At 37.1% G+C, this 16220-nt stretch overlaps 1 protein-coding gene across 8 annotated transcripts in view; it reads left to right on the forward strand.

The window, feature by feature from the left end:
• The window catches only part of EXOC2 (exocyst complex component 2), a 221781-nt gene that overhangs the window by 114344 nt on the left and 91217 nt on the right, over window positions 1-16220 (forward strand). For all 8 annotated transcript variants that reach the window (XM_053602529.1, XM_053602530.1, XM_053602531.1 and 5 more), the window contains 5 exons: window positions 5612-5736; window positions 13152-13217; window positions 13384-13541; window positions 13910-14031; window positions 15318-15379. In XM_053602529.1, coding sequence (XP_053458504.1) covers window positions 5612-5736; window positions 13152-13217; window positions 13384-13541; window positions 13910-14031; window positions 15318-15379 — 533 coding nt within the window. The remainder of the gene's footprint in view (window positions 1-5611; window positions 5737-13151; window positions 13218-13383; window positions 13542-13909; window positions 14032-15317; window positions 15380-16220) is intronic.

Below are 16220 nucleotides of genomic sequence, written 5' to 3' on the forward strand. Positions count from 1 at the left end.
AGCCACGATTTTCTCAAATATATTTTTGCTCTGCTTCCTTCTCTGGGACTCTGATTGTGTGCGTTTTATGCCAGTAGATTATTCCTGGAATTGCTGAGGTTTTGTTCTCCCCCGCTGGCCCCCGTGTTTCCCACTCAGTGCTTCATTATGGAGTCATTTGCTGTGCCTGCAACTGACCTGAAATTTCAGATATTGTGTTTTATGGATGTTCTCTGGTTCTTTTTAATACCTCCTCTTTCTTTCCGCATTCTTTTCATGTTTTTCTTTAAATTTTTGAACATAGTCATGACAGCTGGTAATATTCTTGTCTGTTTTGTCGGTTAATTTCATCATCTCTGTCATTTTGGATCTGATGCTATTGACTGGTTTTTCTCCTGATTGTTGGTTATGATTCATATTTCCTTGCGTTTGGGTATATCTCATCATGTTTTATTGTTTCTCAGATAACTGTGAATGTTCAACTGTGAGTGCCTAGGTTTTGTTGTCTTCCTTCAAAAAGCACTGGACTTTGTTCTGGCAGACAGTTCATTTCCAGATCAGTTCAATCCCTTCAAAGCCTGCCTTAATTTTAGGGATACTTCACCCCAACTAACAATGCATGACCCCTTAGGTCTCTACTGATTGGTCCAGGTAAATGATAAAAACTAGTCTGCCTGGCTGTGGGGAGCTGAAAAGCCTCTCTGCCTGTGGATCTGTGGGAATGGTCATTCTTTGTCTAGCTTTGTGAAGTTTTGCCCCACATACATATGGCCTGATCCTCAACAAAGACTAAAGAAGACTCTTTCACAGGTTTCTGAAACTTTTTTCCTACCTAGCTCTCTCCTTTCCTGAAGTCTTCCCTGCAGTTTGAGTCCCTGCAGCCTCCTTGAACTTTAGTCTCTTATCTTTCCAGGTCAGAAAGGCCACTGAGTTTTGCTCTGTTTCCTTCTACTTTGCCTTTATTGCTTAGAAACTGTCTTTAGGCAGAAAGCCTGAGTGTCTATGGGTCTTGCCTTATGTGTCCCCTCTCAGATCTTAGGCCTGGGCTGCCTTCTCTCCAGTGTCTGGAAACAGTTGTTTCATAGAGTTTTCCAGTTTTCTAATTGTTTATGGCTAGAGGTTAAATCCAATTCATGTTATTCCAGCATGGCCAGAGTGGAAGTTAAATAAATCATTCAGTGTCCCCCAAATTACTACTTGTATTTGAATATTGTGAAGAATTGCCTACAGTAAAGCATAGGTATGAAGAGAGTTGAGGAAGCTCATTCTCAACTTTGTGATCAAAGCAAAATTCATGAGCCTGTATACTTTGTGATTTCTGTTGGAGAAAATGGGACATTCCTGCCATATCTCCTTAGTTGCTTTCATCATTCTTAGGAAATTGCTCTTGATGTTATTCTATCAGTGAAATGTCATGTAGGTCTTTAAGTAGGACAGGATGGATTCAGTAAGAAAAAATTAAAATTCATTTTTAATTATGAGTAGAATTTGAACAAAGTAGACTTAGAAGGAATGGAGGGAAAGGACTCTTGTATACATGCATGTGAGTAAAGAATTTGCAAGTAATAAAGAGATCAAATACAACAGAATGCTAGCAGTTGTTCTCTGTCAACAGATAGGAGATCATGGGGAGCCCTGCTATTTTCTGGAAGCCTTGATAATTGAGCACCAGTACATTGAGTAATTACAGAACTTCCAGCTGAGTAGGATTATCCAGCAACGCTTTATAGTAGCTGTGCTAACACTCCATCTTGTGCTGAACTCAGATAAAATAATTTTACTAATTAATCTGCTATAAAAAGATTTACCTGAAGGACTCTTCTTGGAAGTCGTTTGGAATTGGTTTGCTAGGTTCTTAAAATTGTCTAAAGACTTTGCTTATCATAAAATCATTTAAATTAGAATAGTTATTAATGGATTTGCAAGAGAAATTGAGTTTGCTTTCTGTTTATTTTGTGAGTTTTCAAGAAGAATTTTTCTTTTAAATCAGTGAAAAGGCAATGTCCCCTCCCTAGTTTTTGTGGAGTGGGGAGTAATCTCCAAGATCTGCTCCTTGACACCTAGTAGTATCAGTCTATAGAGGAGATGTGTGTGTGTGAAAAAATATATATGTATACACAGAAATGCTGCTTTACTTGTGTTGGGAGTTATGTCCAAGTAAATCCATCTGAAGTTGAAAATATCATTAAGTTGAAAGTGTGCTTAATATGCCTAACCTATCAAACACAATTGCTTAGCCTAGCTCCTTTAAATGTGCTCAGAACTCTTATATTAGCCTACATTTGGGCAAAATCATCTAACACAAAGCCTATTTTGTAATCAAGTGTTGACTATCTCTTATAATTATTGAATACTGTAGTGAAAGTAGAAAACAGAATGGTTGTATTGTACTGAATGCATAATTGCTTTTGCTCTATTTTATAGTCAGAATTGTTAAGTCAAACCATCATTGTTAAGTCAAACTAAGTTGGGGGAAACTTAGTATGGGTGGAATATATTATACAAAATGACCTTTCTGTCAATGGTGGACAGCATACATGGGTGTAGCCCCAGAGCTGAAAAATTCCCAATGCCCAGTGATGTCATGGCCATCCCAATGTCTTAGTGCAGTTCCTTTATTTTTTATAAATTTAATGTAGGCTTATGTACAGTGTTTATATAAAGGCTTCAGTAGTGCACAGTAAGTCCTAGGTCTTCACATCAACTCACCACTCATTCACTGACTTACCCCAAGCAACTTCTAGTCCTGTAAGCTCCATTCATTGTAAGTGCCCTATACGGGTGTCCCATTTTTTATCTCTTATGCCACATTTTTCTATGTTTAGATATATAAACATGCAATGGTACCTTTGGGTTAAAATTGCCTTCAATTATTCAGGATAGTAACATGAAATACAGGTTTATAGCTTAGGAGCACAGCCTAGGTGTGTAGTAAGCTGTACTGTCTAGGTATGTTTAAGTGTGTTCTACAATGTTCCCACAACATGAAATTGCCTACAGAGACATTTACTGGACTGTATCCCTGTCTTTAAGCAACACATGATTGTATTATATACCAGACCAGCCCACACAAAGAGCTGGTCCCAGGTTCATTGCCAACAGGGTCTTGAGTTCTGCTTAGGTTATTTTCACTTTAATTTCCCAGAAAATAAGCCTTACCAATGATATATTAGATAAGGATACAGGTGAGTTTCTCATACACAGGGCATACAAAATAGTGTTCAATATAGCTGTTCCAAAGAACTGAGATCTTTTGAAACATTATTTTGGGAGAAGAGATCATGTAAGAGTCTGTTTGCTGTCATGTAAGGCATATCTTTTAAATGCTTCAATTTAGAGTATTCACCTGTCATTGGACTCAGGACATGGTCATGGCCTACCCTCTCTCACATGCTGCCTGTCGTTTGGAAAGCAGTGTTTACCAACTGCTATTGGGAAAAAAGTTCACGTCAGCTGTCTCCTGATGAAATCTCATCTTGTATTACCGTTATGATGTATTTAATTGGCTGTTCCATTAGATAATAAACTCTGTGAAGGCAGAGGCCTACCTTGTTCAGCATTACTGCTGAACAATTTAGATCTTGAATAATTTAGCCATGTGATAGGCACACAATTGATACTAATCATTGGTTGAATGAACAAATAAAAGTTTACAATGTGCTCACAAAGAACCATGCTTTTTACACATGTGAAAACTGCATTTAAAACATTTTCCCATAACTTACAGCATAGACAAAGGGCTGATATCCCTAATTAATAAAGAGACTCTGTGGGCCACAGAGGAAGTTTCAGTAGTTCTTAAGCATGTGACTAGGTACTCAGCCTTGCTCAGGATCATGATGATAAAAGGCAGAGTAATATTACAGTGAGGTGTCAGTTTGGCAACAACTCTAAATATTTATTATTTTGTTTTGGTTTTCTGTGTTGGATTGTTAGTAATGAAGTTATAATAAAGCTGCTACTTTCATGTGTTGCTGATGCGAACTGCTCTGGAGGGCTGTTCGGTAATAACTATCAACATTAACAACTTACTTTCACTTTAATTTCCCAGCAAATAAGCCTTACCAATGGTATATTAGATAAGGATACAGGTGAGTTTCTCATACACGGGGCATACAAAATAGTTTTCAATGTAGCGGTTCCGAAGAACTGAGCTCTTTTGAAACATTATTTTGGGAGAAGAGATCATGTAAGGGTCTGTTTACTGTCATGTAAGGATCCAGCAATGCTCTGTCTGGGCATTTACACTTACACCTGTATGTGCACTAAGTAATATAGGTATACGGTTATTGCTTAAAGCAATTAATTTTAACACAAAAGACTGGAAAGTCTTGTCCATTAGAAAGAGACATATTAAATTATGATAAATCCAAAATATGAAATGCTGTGTAACTGTGGGAGAAAAAGCAGAAGTGTTGTCTGTGTGAATATGGAGTAACTCCTGGATCCATCAGTAAATGGAAAAAGAGCATGTCTAGTGTGCATTCATTTGCATAAAAAACAAACACATGTAAAGAACATCAGGGAAGGGAGAGTGAATGCATATTTATATTTGTTTGTGCCTATAAAAACATTTCAGGAAAAATCAAGAAGCTAATAATCACAGGAGTTTCTGTGGCTGCCCTGAGGGCTGAGTGAATGGCAGCTGGAGGTGGACTTACACTCTGTACCTTTGAAGTGTTATTTTTTAACCATGTGTTATCTAGTTTGAAAATTATTAGACATTTAGGAATAAATAAAATTCACCCCTGCCTCACTGGAATTACGACAGAACTTTTCACTTAGGGGTATTTTGAAAGGAAGGTAGTAAGTAGGGTCTTTGAGGTTGAACTTGACTGGAGAGCAGGACTTACGAGAGTGGTGTTGGTGGTCTCTGTGAGATTAGAGAGAGTGGCTGTGCGTGCTCCTGGGCTCCTGAGGGAGCAGAAGCTTAGGTGCGGGAGAGGGCACGGCCTTGGGAAAGAAAGAGGGAGGAGAGACTGGAAATGGTTACTGGGCCCCAGATCTCCATATCTGTTTTTATTCCCACAAACTTATTCTTCCCATAGGAAGTGTAAGTCCTTATTTCTCAGTTACTGCAATAGCTTCCTTAAATGATAGATAACCAAAGAAGTTTCAGTACTTCTCTTTTCCTTAAATTTCTGTATTATAAGAGGCATTTTTCATTATGGGAGTGCATCGGAATACGTTCTTTTATGGCCACTGGATTCCTTACTGAATTTTACCACCTAGGATGTATCATGGCATTTCTGACAGGCTGATATTAGCCTTGTATTTCATCATTGGCTACACAGTGGCTTTGCCTTCCTTTGTGGTTTGAAGGCGTGACTTTTTGAAAAGACATATGCCATGCTCAGGACAAGGTTGAAAAGCCAAAGCATTCTTGTCTCTGAAGGAGAGGGAGCTCTCCTTCCCAGAGGGAAAGGAGGAAAGTGGAGATCTCTGTTAGGCGAGCACCGCAGCACTCCGGGAGCCGGGGGTGGGGTGTGGGGTGGTGGGAAGACAGTGCTGTGGCAGGAATTTCAGTGCTCCACACAGACTGGGGCTACTTAAGTGTATTCAAATAGATTATTATTCTTAATTCAAAGTACATTCAAAGCATTTTATTCTCCCCTCCCCCCCACCCCCTTAGCATGGAGATACAAAACTCCCCACAGGGTGGCATTTGTTGAAAAATTGACCAAGCTTGTCTTAAGTCAACTGCCTAACTTCTGGAAACTCTGGATTTCATATGTTAATGGAAGCCTTTTCAGTGAGGTATGTATACACATTTGACTGTAGGTGGAGCTAAGACCTTGTGAATTTCTAGTCTTAAAAGAATTAGATTTTGAAGTAATTTTTTTAAAACCTCAGGCCCAACATTTATAGTCATAGTTATATATTTTAGGATTAGCTAAAAACATTAGAAAGCTCTAATACTTAGCAGCTGTATGACCTTGAACAAGTTACTTGATTTTTCTGAGACTCAGTTTTCTCATTTGTAAAAAGAAAATAGTGAGGGTTTCTATTTCAGTAGGTGTTATAAGGTTAAATGAGATAGTCAATTAAAGAAGAAACGAAAACTTGAGATGTAATCAAGGATTCAGAGTTGAATATAACGCCAGTCAGACCAAATTATGGATGAAATTATGTTCAGTAAAATGTGAACAAATGATAAAACAAGGATAAAATGTTTGTAACTTAACATACAGATCTAAAATAATCCATATATTATACTTCTGAAATTTCCTAGTTGGGAAGAATGTGAAGATCATGTAATCTAGCCCCATTATTATTAGTCTACACAAGTTTTTATAAGCCTTGGCCTTTTCATGAGTCACATATTTACTTAATGTCTTAATTATAATACATAATCAGTAACATAGAAAGTATAACCATAAAGTAATGACTCTGACTTTAGTGTGTAGTACATGGAAATCAGAATCATCACTTTATAATCTTTTTTCAAGGATTCCATAACGGCCTCCAATTCCTGGAGTGTAGATTTTAATGCTCTCTGCCCCAGGCTTCTACCTGTTTAGGTTAAGAAAGCTCTGTTTCCTGTCTTTGCAGGAAAACTCTTTACAGTCCTGGGATTGCTGGGAGAGGTAGGGGTCTTCCTGCGATAAAGCTATTTCCTGCTTATCTTGGACTTGGCAACATAAAAAGTAGACATAGACAAAACCTAAAACCATTTTTATTTTCTTGCAAAAGGACACAGCTTTTATAGTTTAAGACCTCTCCGTGGTGGAAAGTAGGTAAAGGGAAGTTTGACCATGGACATAACTTCACACTTACATTGAAGAAATACACTTGTGCTCTGGAAGAGTTTTTGCTCCCTTTGTGTGTTTAAATTCTAGGTAACCACTCTCTCTTTTCTTTTAAACCCACTGGATCCATGGGTCCTTGTTTATATAAATAGTTGGTTATCTAACTCATGTCCTTAGGGCTCAAAAACCAATCTTGTAAGCATGACTTATCAATGCATTTTTTTCCTTTAATTTCATCAGTGTATTGATTACCAGGCTTTATAAGTCAATGTTCAGATATTTCCTTTCTGTATCATTGGTATGCAAAAACTCTTGAAAAGTTAACTCTACAGAGAAAGTCCTAATTCCATAAAATATATGTCAGGTTTGGTTGGTCTTTGCAAATGTACAGTTGCTTATTGCTGGCTTGGGAAGAGAATGCTTTAATTTCGATTTTGCAGATGTCCTGAAAAAAATTTTTTCCAGTGCCCTGTTTTTGTACATATCACATGGCATTTTGTGTCTTTGTAGCTCTCACCTGGGTGAGAACTGTGTGACTCTTTGTGCTGGGAACAAGTTTGGGCTCTTGGCCCTCTGCTCTGCAGAAGACAGCAGTATCCATGCACCAGCACCTCCTCTCCACATCTGTTCAGCTTCTGAACCAAGTCCTCATGTGAATGGGAGGGTTAGATGCTCCCAGATTGTGCCTTTGGACTGACTGTGTTCATAGATTTTCTCACAAAACCCTAGTATTAGAATGGAAATATCCAGTGTATGTCACTTACTTACTAGCTGTGGCCTTAGATAATTACTCTCTGTGCCTATTTGAGAATCAGTGAATTAACCTAAGTGAAGTGCTTACAACAATGTCTGGCAGATGATTAACAGTTTGCTCTTATTATTTGGAATGAAATTTATTCCAGTTTTTAAAATCTCATCAGCCTGGCACATAATATGTGTTCAGAGAACAAAATTTAGTAACAAAACAGTTGAATACCAATAGCTAAGTCAGGGACTCAGTTTTCTCATGTCCCTGATCCTCCTCCCCATTGGTATGTGACTTTGAAAATTCTGGAATGATGAGCTGTTAAAGTCGAATTGAAAGATCAATAGATGGATTAAATCATATAAAGAATTAGCAGAATTATGGAATGTCTAAAGGCCTTTTATTATAAATTTACTTTTGTTTTGATAGGCTCCATGTTAAAAGCTGCCTTTAAAATTATGCAGTTACTATTCAGCCATAAAAAGGATAGTGATTTAGTATCTTTTGTAACAATCCAGATAGAACTGGAGGCCATTCTTCTAAGTGGAGCATATCAAGAATGGAAAAACAAGCATCACATGTACTCAATACTAAATTGGAACTAGTTGATCAATACTTGTGTACATATATGGAAGTAAAACTCAAAGGAAATTAAGTAAGAGGTGCGGGGTGGACGGAGAGTAGGGTAAATTCACACCTAACTGGTGCAATGTACATATTCTGGGTGAAGGGCACCCTTATAACTTTTACTTAAAATGTACAAAAGCATATTATGTAACTAAAATGTGTATACCCCTGTAATATTCTAAAATAAAATATTTTTAAAATTAAAAAAAAAAAAAAAAAAAAAAAAGAATTAGTCCTTGGGAAATGGATCTTAAACCACCTTATTTTTTCCCAGCCATGTGTTTTTCTTGTCCTTCTCATCAGTTCTGCAGGTAGCCTACCACCTGGACAGTAGTTGCCTTACCATGAATCTTTTTAGAGTCATGAAATTCCTAAGAGTTTTTGATCTGGGATATTTTAGTGAAAGGGGAATGTATTTTATTTTCTTACAGGACCCGTATCCTTAGTTTTGGTAGATATATCCTGTAAGAAAATGTAAATGAAATATTTGGTTATAGATGAAAAATAAACGATCTACTTCATGTACAGCATTAATGTTGAAATGAACAGATGATTTTAGTTGGTCAAGTTAGATATGCCTGTGTTGTTTCATGTAAACTTAAAAGCTGATAGCAGTAAGTATTAATGAATAGGGGATTCAGGCATGTTTTTAAACTATTTCCCCTCCACTAAAAAGTGAGAAAGATAACACAGGGAATAGAGGGAACGGAGGGCACAGGAGCGTGTGCACAGTCCATCCAGACACTTGCTAGGTTAATGTTAGGAAGAGTCCTCTCCTAACATTCACATGTAATCTCATACGAGAAACCTTTATAATGTTTAAACACAGTTTTCTTGAAATTTCTTATTTTTCTTATTTTAGAACTATGTTGTTTTATTAAGATCTCATCTGTTAAAGAAGTTTCCAACAGTTTAAAAAGTAGTCAGTTCTTCAAGCCAGCCAGGCCCATGTGAATTAACTTACATGAATTAAAACAGTGAAATCCAGCCGTTGGGCTTACCACAAAGTAGTTTTGGTCTGTGTATGCAGGAAAGACTTAAGGTTTCTAGTTAACAAAATGGTCAATAGTAGGTTAAGATCTCACCTATAGATATATTTTGCATTTAAGGTATTTGTGAATGAAAATCTTTAAATCATTCAAATAGTTGTTAAATATTAGGAATCTGCATTTTAAAAAGTCACATAACTTACATTAGTACATAAATTAAAATGTACCATTTGCGTTCCAAAACTAGGGTTTTCTTTTAAAAATAGGGCAAACCTTATATAATTCATTGTGTTGGAGATGTTCAACTCTTCATCAGATTAAAACATTAAATAACTATTGTTCTATTAACAGTTGCAAGAGGCCTGCCATATACCTCATTCCCCTCCTCTTTTTACTATTCATGTATTTGAAGACAAATCCTTGAATTTTACAAAATAATTGTCCAGTAGATGTCATCATACATTCATGAGTACTTTTTTTGTTAGGCAAAATTGCTCTGGCAAAATTGAGACTTAATTTTGATATGATGCTTACTTTTTAACAATAGACTTTTACTCTTTTCTTCTATTTAAAGATAAACAGAACAAACAATTATAAAATAATCTTACCATTGGATGATCCTAGTATGTGCAAAGTTCAGTATAAGGTATACTATGGGGAGTGCAATTAAAGAAGACTCCCTCTAACAGGCAATACACTTACACTTTTATACTGGCATGTCTTCTCCTCTGCAGTACACTAGACAGGTCTGTATGAGTCAAGGCTCTCCAGAGAAACAGAACCACAAGGATATGTAAGCATATCCAGATACAAACACACACACACACACACACGTATACATAAAGAGGTTTATTATAAGGAATTGGCTCATGTCATGATGGAGACTCACAAGTCCTGAGGTCTGTAGGGTAAGTAAGCTGGCAAGCTGGAGACCCAGGAGAAGCAGTATGTCAGTTGCAGTTCTAATGCCAGCAGCCTTGAGACGTAAGAAAAATAAATATTTTAGTTCAAGTAGGAAGGCAGAAGGAAACCCCACAACATCCCACCCTGAAGACAGTTAGACAGGAGGAGTCCTTCTTACTCATAGGAAGATGGGCCTTTTTGTTCTATTCAGGCCCATAGCAGGGAGGGCAGTTTGATTCACTCCGTACTGACTTAGATGTTAATCTCATCCAGGAACACCCTCACAGACATACTCAGAATAACAGTTGACTAAAGGTCTGGGTATCCCATGGCTCAGTCAGATAAAATTAAACATCACAAGGCCCTTAACAAAGATTTGGCAGCATGGGACCCACTGTCATGTCCGCCTCCTGATGTGCCAGCAAGTGCCAGGCTCCTCAGCAGCATCTGAGCTCCATACCTGCACCCACCTCACAAGCCCCAGTCTGCTCACAGGCCTCTCCCATCTCTGCCCATCCCTCACCCATCTCTGCCCATCCCTTTTGTTGTCACCTTAAATGTCCAGGGAGACCTTAGTCCTTGGGCTGTTCAGAAGCATATCACTGGACTATGGCTGGCAGATCTGCCTCTAAGGGCCAGTCTGTTGTGTTGAGACCCAAGACTTCAGGCTTTTAAAAAATGGCCTTTAGATTAGCCCAGTAGTGTTCAGGGAAGTCATGCTTTCCTAAATATATTCAAGTAGGCTCTGAAGAACATAAGTGTTAGGTATTTATTTACCAAGTGCCAGGTACTGATACACACAGATATATAAACATATATGCACACACGTAAACATGCAGTACATATGCTTATGTGCATATATTTGTGTGTGCACAATAGACACACATACATTTGTACAAGTACACATATATGTGAACCTGCATATCCACACATAAATATACATGCGTGCACACACATAATATACAAACATGTACGTCTTAAAGTACGTATGTACTTTATAAACAAAACAGTGACCAGGATAGCATGCACTCTCCCGTCTTACAAAGGCTAAACCAAAATATATTTTTAACAAATTATCCTATATTCTGGTAACAGCTATAAAAGAAACAAATAACAGTCCTATGATAAAAAATATCAGTAGTGGGGGGTGGTGCCTGTGGCTCAATGGAGTAAGGCGCCAGCCCCATATGTCAGAGGTGGCGGATTCAATCCCAGCCCCGGCCAAAAACTGCAAAAAAAAAAAAAATATATCAGTAGTGGGATAGATATTAGGGAAGATCTCTGTGGAGATGCCAGTTAAGCTGACTCGTGACACATGCAAAGGAGGCAGCCAGGCAGAGGGTGTGGGAAGCAGGTACCAGATAGCGGGAAGAGCACACAGTGCTGCTGTCTAAGCCGTGCTACGGCCACCTGGACAACTGTAGCATCCTGCTTGGCGGGTCAGGCCCTTACGCTGGACCCTCCTCCTTCTCCCACTTTAGGCTTAGTTACATCACTCCCCTGTTAAAACACTTCAGTTCCTTCTCATTTGTTTTAAAAATAAAGGAAAAATTGATTTCTCAATTAAATGCTGGTGTACAAAGAATTTTGTGCATCGCTGACCAATGAACTCAGGAGTTAGCTTTTTGAATGCTTATTGAGGTGGGATGTGGGGCTTAGTTTTTCTGTATGCCTATAATTCTTTCAAAATGAAAGTACATTTCTACAAAGAAAAAATTATAAAAGCTACGTGGTTTAATGTAAAATTTAAAAGTATGTGTAGATTTTGCAACTTGTATATCTATACATGTGCTGACCACTTTTTTTAAGGCTTGTCAAATATTTTTGTTGAAAACACCCAATAGTCCTAATCTTCTTTTACTCATTATGTCAATATGTTCCTTACATAGACCAACTTTATAAGCAGTTTCCCTAGCTTCTACATAAATGTATGTATACACACAAGCGCAGACTTAACATCACGTATTTAAAACTTAACTTGAAGTCAATACCATAATCACATATAAGGCAATTTTTCATGACTTGAAAGGTCTCCAGACATGTCTCTAGACAATAATACATGAGATAAAGATTTAAACTTCAAAGGATAAATTTTGCACTATGTCAATGAAGTGTCAGAATTTTCTTTTACATTGTGTAATTTTGCTATTGCATCTTCATTTGGAAAGTTTCTCAAGCTTGCCCTTCTAGGGCCTTTTATATAATAATATTTAGTTGTTAGAAAATTTGTTAATAAAAAGTTAACTGAAATCCAATTGAGCAGATTTCTCTTTTAATCAATATAGTCTCCCCTACGTTACTTTAAGGAGAAAGAAAAACATAGGAAAAGATGAGTTATATCAGCAAAATTGACAAAACATTAATTCTCTTAGAATGGTAGAATGCCTTCCCTCCTGTTAAAATCCTCAAAGGAAGAGCAATGCTTTATGGGGTTTTTTTGTTTGTTTGTTTGTTTGTTTTTCTAGAGACAGAGTCTCATTTTGTCACCCTTGGTAGAGTGCTGTGGCGTCACAGCTCACAGCAACCTCCAGCTCTTGGACTTAGGCAATTCTCTTGCCTCAGCCTCCCGAGGAGCTAGAACTACAGGCGCCTACCACAACACCCAGCTATTTCATTGTTGCGGTTTGGCCGGGGCCAGGTTTGATCCCGCCACCCTCGGTATATGGGGCCAGCACCCTACTCACTGAGCCACAGGCGCCACCTGATTTATCTTTTTTTAAAAAATAAAACGACAGATGTAATGTTTATATTCATAAGTATTATTTACCAAGGCAATGGATTATTATACATTCATTCAGAAATTACTTTTTATTCCTGTACTAGTGAATGAGAAATGATGTTGAGAATGTTATCATGAGTATGATACTTTATGGTTTAACCATGTGAAATTGTTAAAAATGGCATGTGAAATTCACCTATACAATCAGTAATTTCAACTTAATTCTTAGATTTATTTATGAGAATTACACCGAAAGGTTTTAAAAAGATAATTTCTTGGTAGTTAATCATCCTTTAATCAGAAACTTAGATTATGTCTTATACATCCTTGTAATCAAGTTAGAACCATATTTCATGTTCTCTTGATATATAAATGTTAAAGTACTTTTTATTTTTATACATTACTTCTAATATGTTATATTTTGTTTTTTAATTTTTAAGACTGCTGAGAAGTCAGGCCAGATTGAAAGGTCAAAGAACGTAAGGCAAAGACAACATGATTTTAAGGTAAGTTAAGGAAAGTATGTAGTCTTTTTCACAGGGTAGGATTTTCTCATCCTAGGTCACTAAGAGACCTCCCGTTCATCCCGTTCAAGACCCTTAGTATTGTTCAGTTTAATTCAGTCAGATTGATGACATTGTAATGCAGCTTTGCTTGTCCCTCATTTTCTAGAAAATGATTCAGGAAGTGACACACTCCCTTGTGAAGCTGATCCGAGGGGCCTTGCTCCCACTCAGTATCTGGGAGGGCGAGGCGCGGCAATATGGGGGCTGGGAGGTGAAGTCTGAGCTCTCCGGACAGTGGTTCACACATGTCATCCAGACCATCAGGTGAATATGGACGTGTTCTCTAAAAAGAACTACTTTTTTCCTTGCTTTATAAAAAAAAAAACAAAAATACTTAGTATGGGATATGACTTGATACGTTTAATGAAGAAGAAATTTTTCTTATCCTTCTCTCTCTTCTTTTTGCCTCCACGGTTTCCCGTTTATCAACAAGGAGGCTCTTAAACATTCCTGGTGTGGATGCTGGACAAGTGTCACACTGTGTGTCTTTTCTGTTGATTAACCTAGTATTACTGTCACATTACAGTCCTTGTGGACTTGCTCCGTGAGAAATGATTATAGGATGGCGAAAGCCTTGGTGCAAATTACTTTGGGATCCCACTCTGCTCACATTTGTTGTGTTTGTTTCGCAGACTCACTTACGAATCGTTGATTGCCCTTGAAATTCCTAATGACATGTTACAGACTATCCAGGATCTCATTTTGGATCTCCGAGTACGTTGTGTAATGGTCACATTGCAACACACAGCAGAAGGTGTGTTTACAAAAACTGGTGACATTTACTGAATATGCCATCTCCTTTTACCTTCGAAATCTTTGAAAATAAGAGATTAGTCTTATGAAAATCTTAATATATCCATCTTATATTTAGCTGCTCAGTAGAAATTTTTTTTGATGTCTTTTCAAATCAGTTTTATTGAGAAGCAAGACCATGCAGAAATTAAGATGGATATACTAGAAAACATTTAAGAATATAAGAACATTGTTAAGGTAAATGTTAAGTAGAAAATATAAGATATAAAACTTATATAAAATATGATCCCAGATTTGAGAACTTATGCATTAGAATCTCCACAGTTGACCAACTCCTTAAGTTGACCTAATTTTCATAGACCAGACATTCACCACATGCACACACCAGTACAGTAGACCTAGTTCCTTATGTTGACCACCTCCATATATTGACTAGTTTGTTACAGTTTCTTGGGTGGTCAATTTAAAGAGGTTCTACTGTTTTTAAATTTTAATAGAAAAATCAACAAACATAGGGAAAAAAAAGATTGTTAATAGTTGTTCTCTGGATCCTAGAATTACATATGAGTCTTGTTTTCTTTATACTTTTTAAAATTTTCAGCATTTTCTACATAAAATCATAAAAAACAATAAAGTTTATCTTTCAAAGCAGCCTTTGGGGTATTTAATATTTTTTCAAACAAGAACACTGTTATAAATGATGTAAGCCTTTTCTGTCTGCCTCGAGGCTTTTTAGGTAGGGAAGTTACAGAATTCATGGCTAATATACTATGTAAGTGGAAAGAGAGTGGAATCCCAGTGAGAAACTGAACATTCCCTGTAAATTTATCACTCCTTCCCACTGGGAACCTGAGCCAGGCCCCAGTGCGAAAAGTTTGGGCAGGTGGCACTTCTGTAGCCAGGTGAGAATCACACTGCCATTGTCAGGAACGTATAGAATTCATCAAGAATCCAAATCATTCATCAAAAATTTAAGGGAAAAAATATATGGCTTATTTCATACATAGCTGATATTATAAAGACTATTAAATAAATCTAGCCTACAATTCTCCAAATTAGGTTATGCAGTGAAAAATTTTATTTATGTTAATATTTTATCGGAAAAATGTACCGAACAATACATATTTAAAATCTCAAGTCTACCATAATCATATTCTTTTCTTTTATCAATATTTTATAAGCCTATCTAAAACAGCGAACAACCATAACATGTATAGATTTTTATTGTTACGAAGTTCAGCAAGATAATTATAATGAAAAGTACTTGTGTGCTTGTTTTCCATGTAGAAATAAAGAGATTAGCTGAAAAAGAAGACTGGATTGTTGATAATGAAGGCCTGACTTCTCTAGTAAGTATAAATTCTTTTTGAATTGTCATTAATGTATATTACATTCAAAATAAATGATTTATTATATTAATAAGGAGCATAAACTCTCTACCTTGCAACTCTAGTTTCTGTAAATAGAAGTAAAAAGCTTCTCTGTTTTCCTTGTCAAATCATTTTTGTTGAATGCTAACTATAAGTAGTGAAAAATTAATGAAAACAGTGGTTTCTTAAAGTTTAGAGTGACCTTTCTTCATCCTATATAACTTACAATTTTTGTTTGTGTTGCTTTTTAGAAAATGGAGTATGCTTAATTCCAAGTTATTCAACAACTTGAATCATTAACTTTTCAGATGGGACTTTTAAGTTTCAGATACCTCTGAAAGTAGTTTTCATGATTTCTCGTGTTTTCACACTTGTCTCATGGATCCCCCATTGCCAATCAGCTGCTGGAACATCCTACTGGCTTAAACAAGGCAGGGCCTTCCTGTTTCTCTCACGGTAGTCTGAGAGCCTGATTGTGCAGTCAGTGCCCAGGGCTCCCCCTGTTCTTCCCTGTGCCCCTTCACACTGGCTGGCTGCTCAGGATGACTTCAGAGGAGCAGGACAGTACTTCACAGTTTGAGTTAGGATTAAATGAGATACTATGGACCAGAGATACTTTGTAAATTGCAAAGCGTTAGCCAAATGAACATAAAGGATTTTTATTTGTTTAATACTTACTGTAACTGAGACCACTATGATGATAATACCTTAAGCCTACATTATTCCTGTTTTCAAAGCGCTTTCATGCAGGCCTGCCCTGATCATTGCAGCAAGCCTGAAGGACAGGCCAGAAGGGACCACTGGACTATCACCCCCTGAG

The sequence above is a fragment of the Nycticebus coucang genome, chromosome 9, assembly GCF_027406575.1.
Source record: "Nycticebus coucang isolate mNycCou1 chromosome 9, mNycCou1.pri, whole genome shotgun sequence".
Classification (NCBI taxonomy): Eukaryota; Metazoa; Chordata; class Mammalia; order Primates; family Lorisidae; genus Nycticebus; species Nycticebus coucang.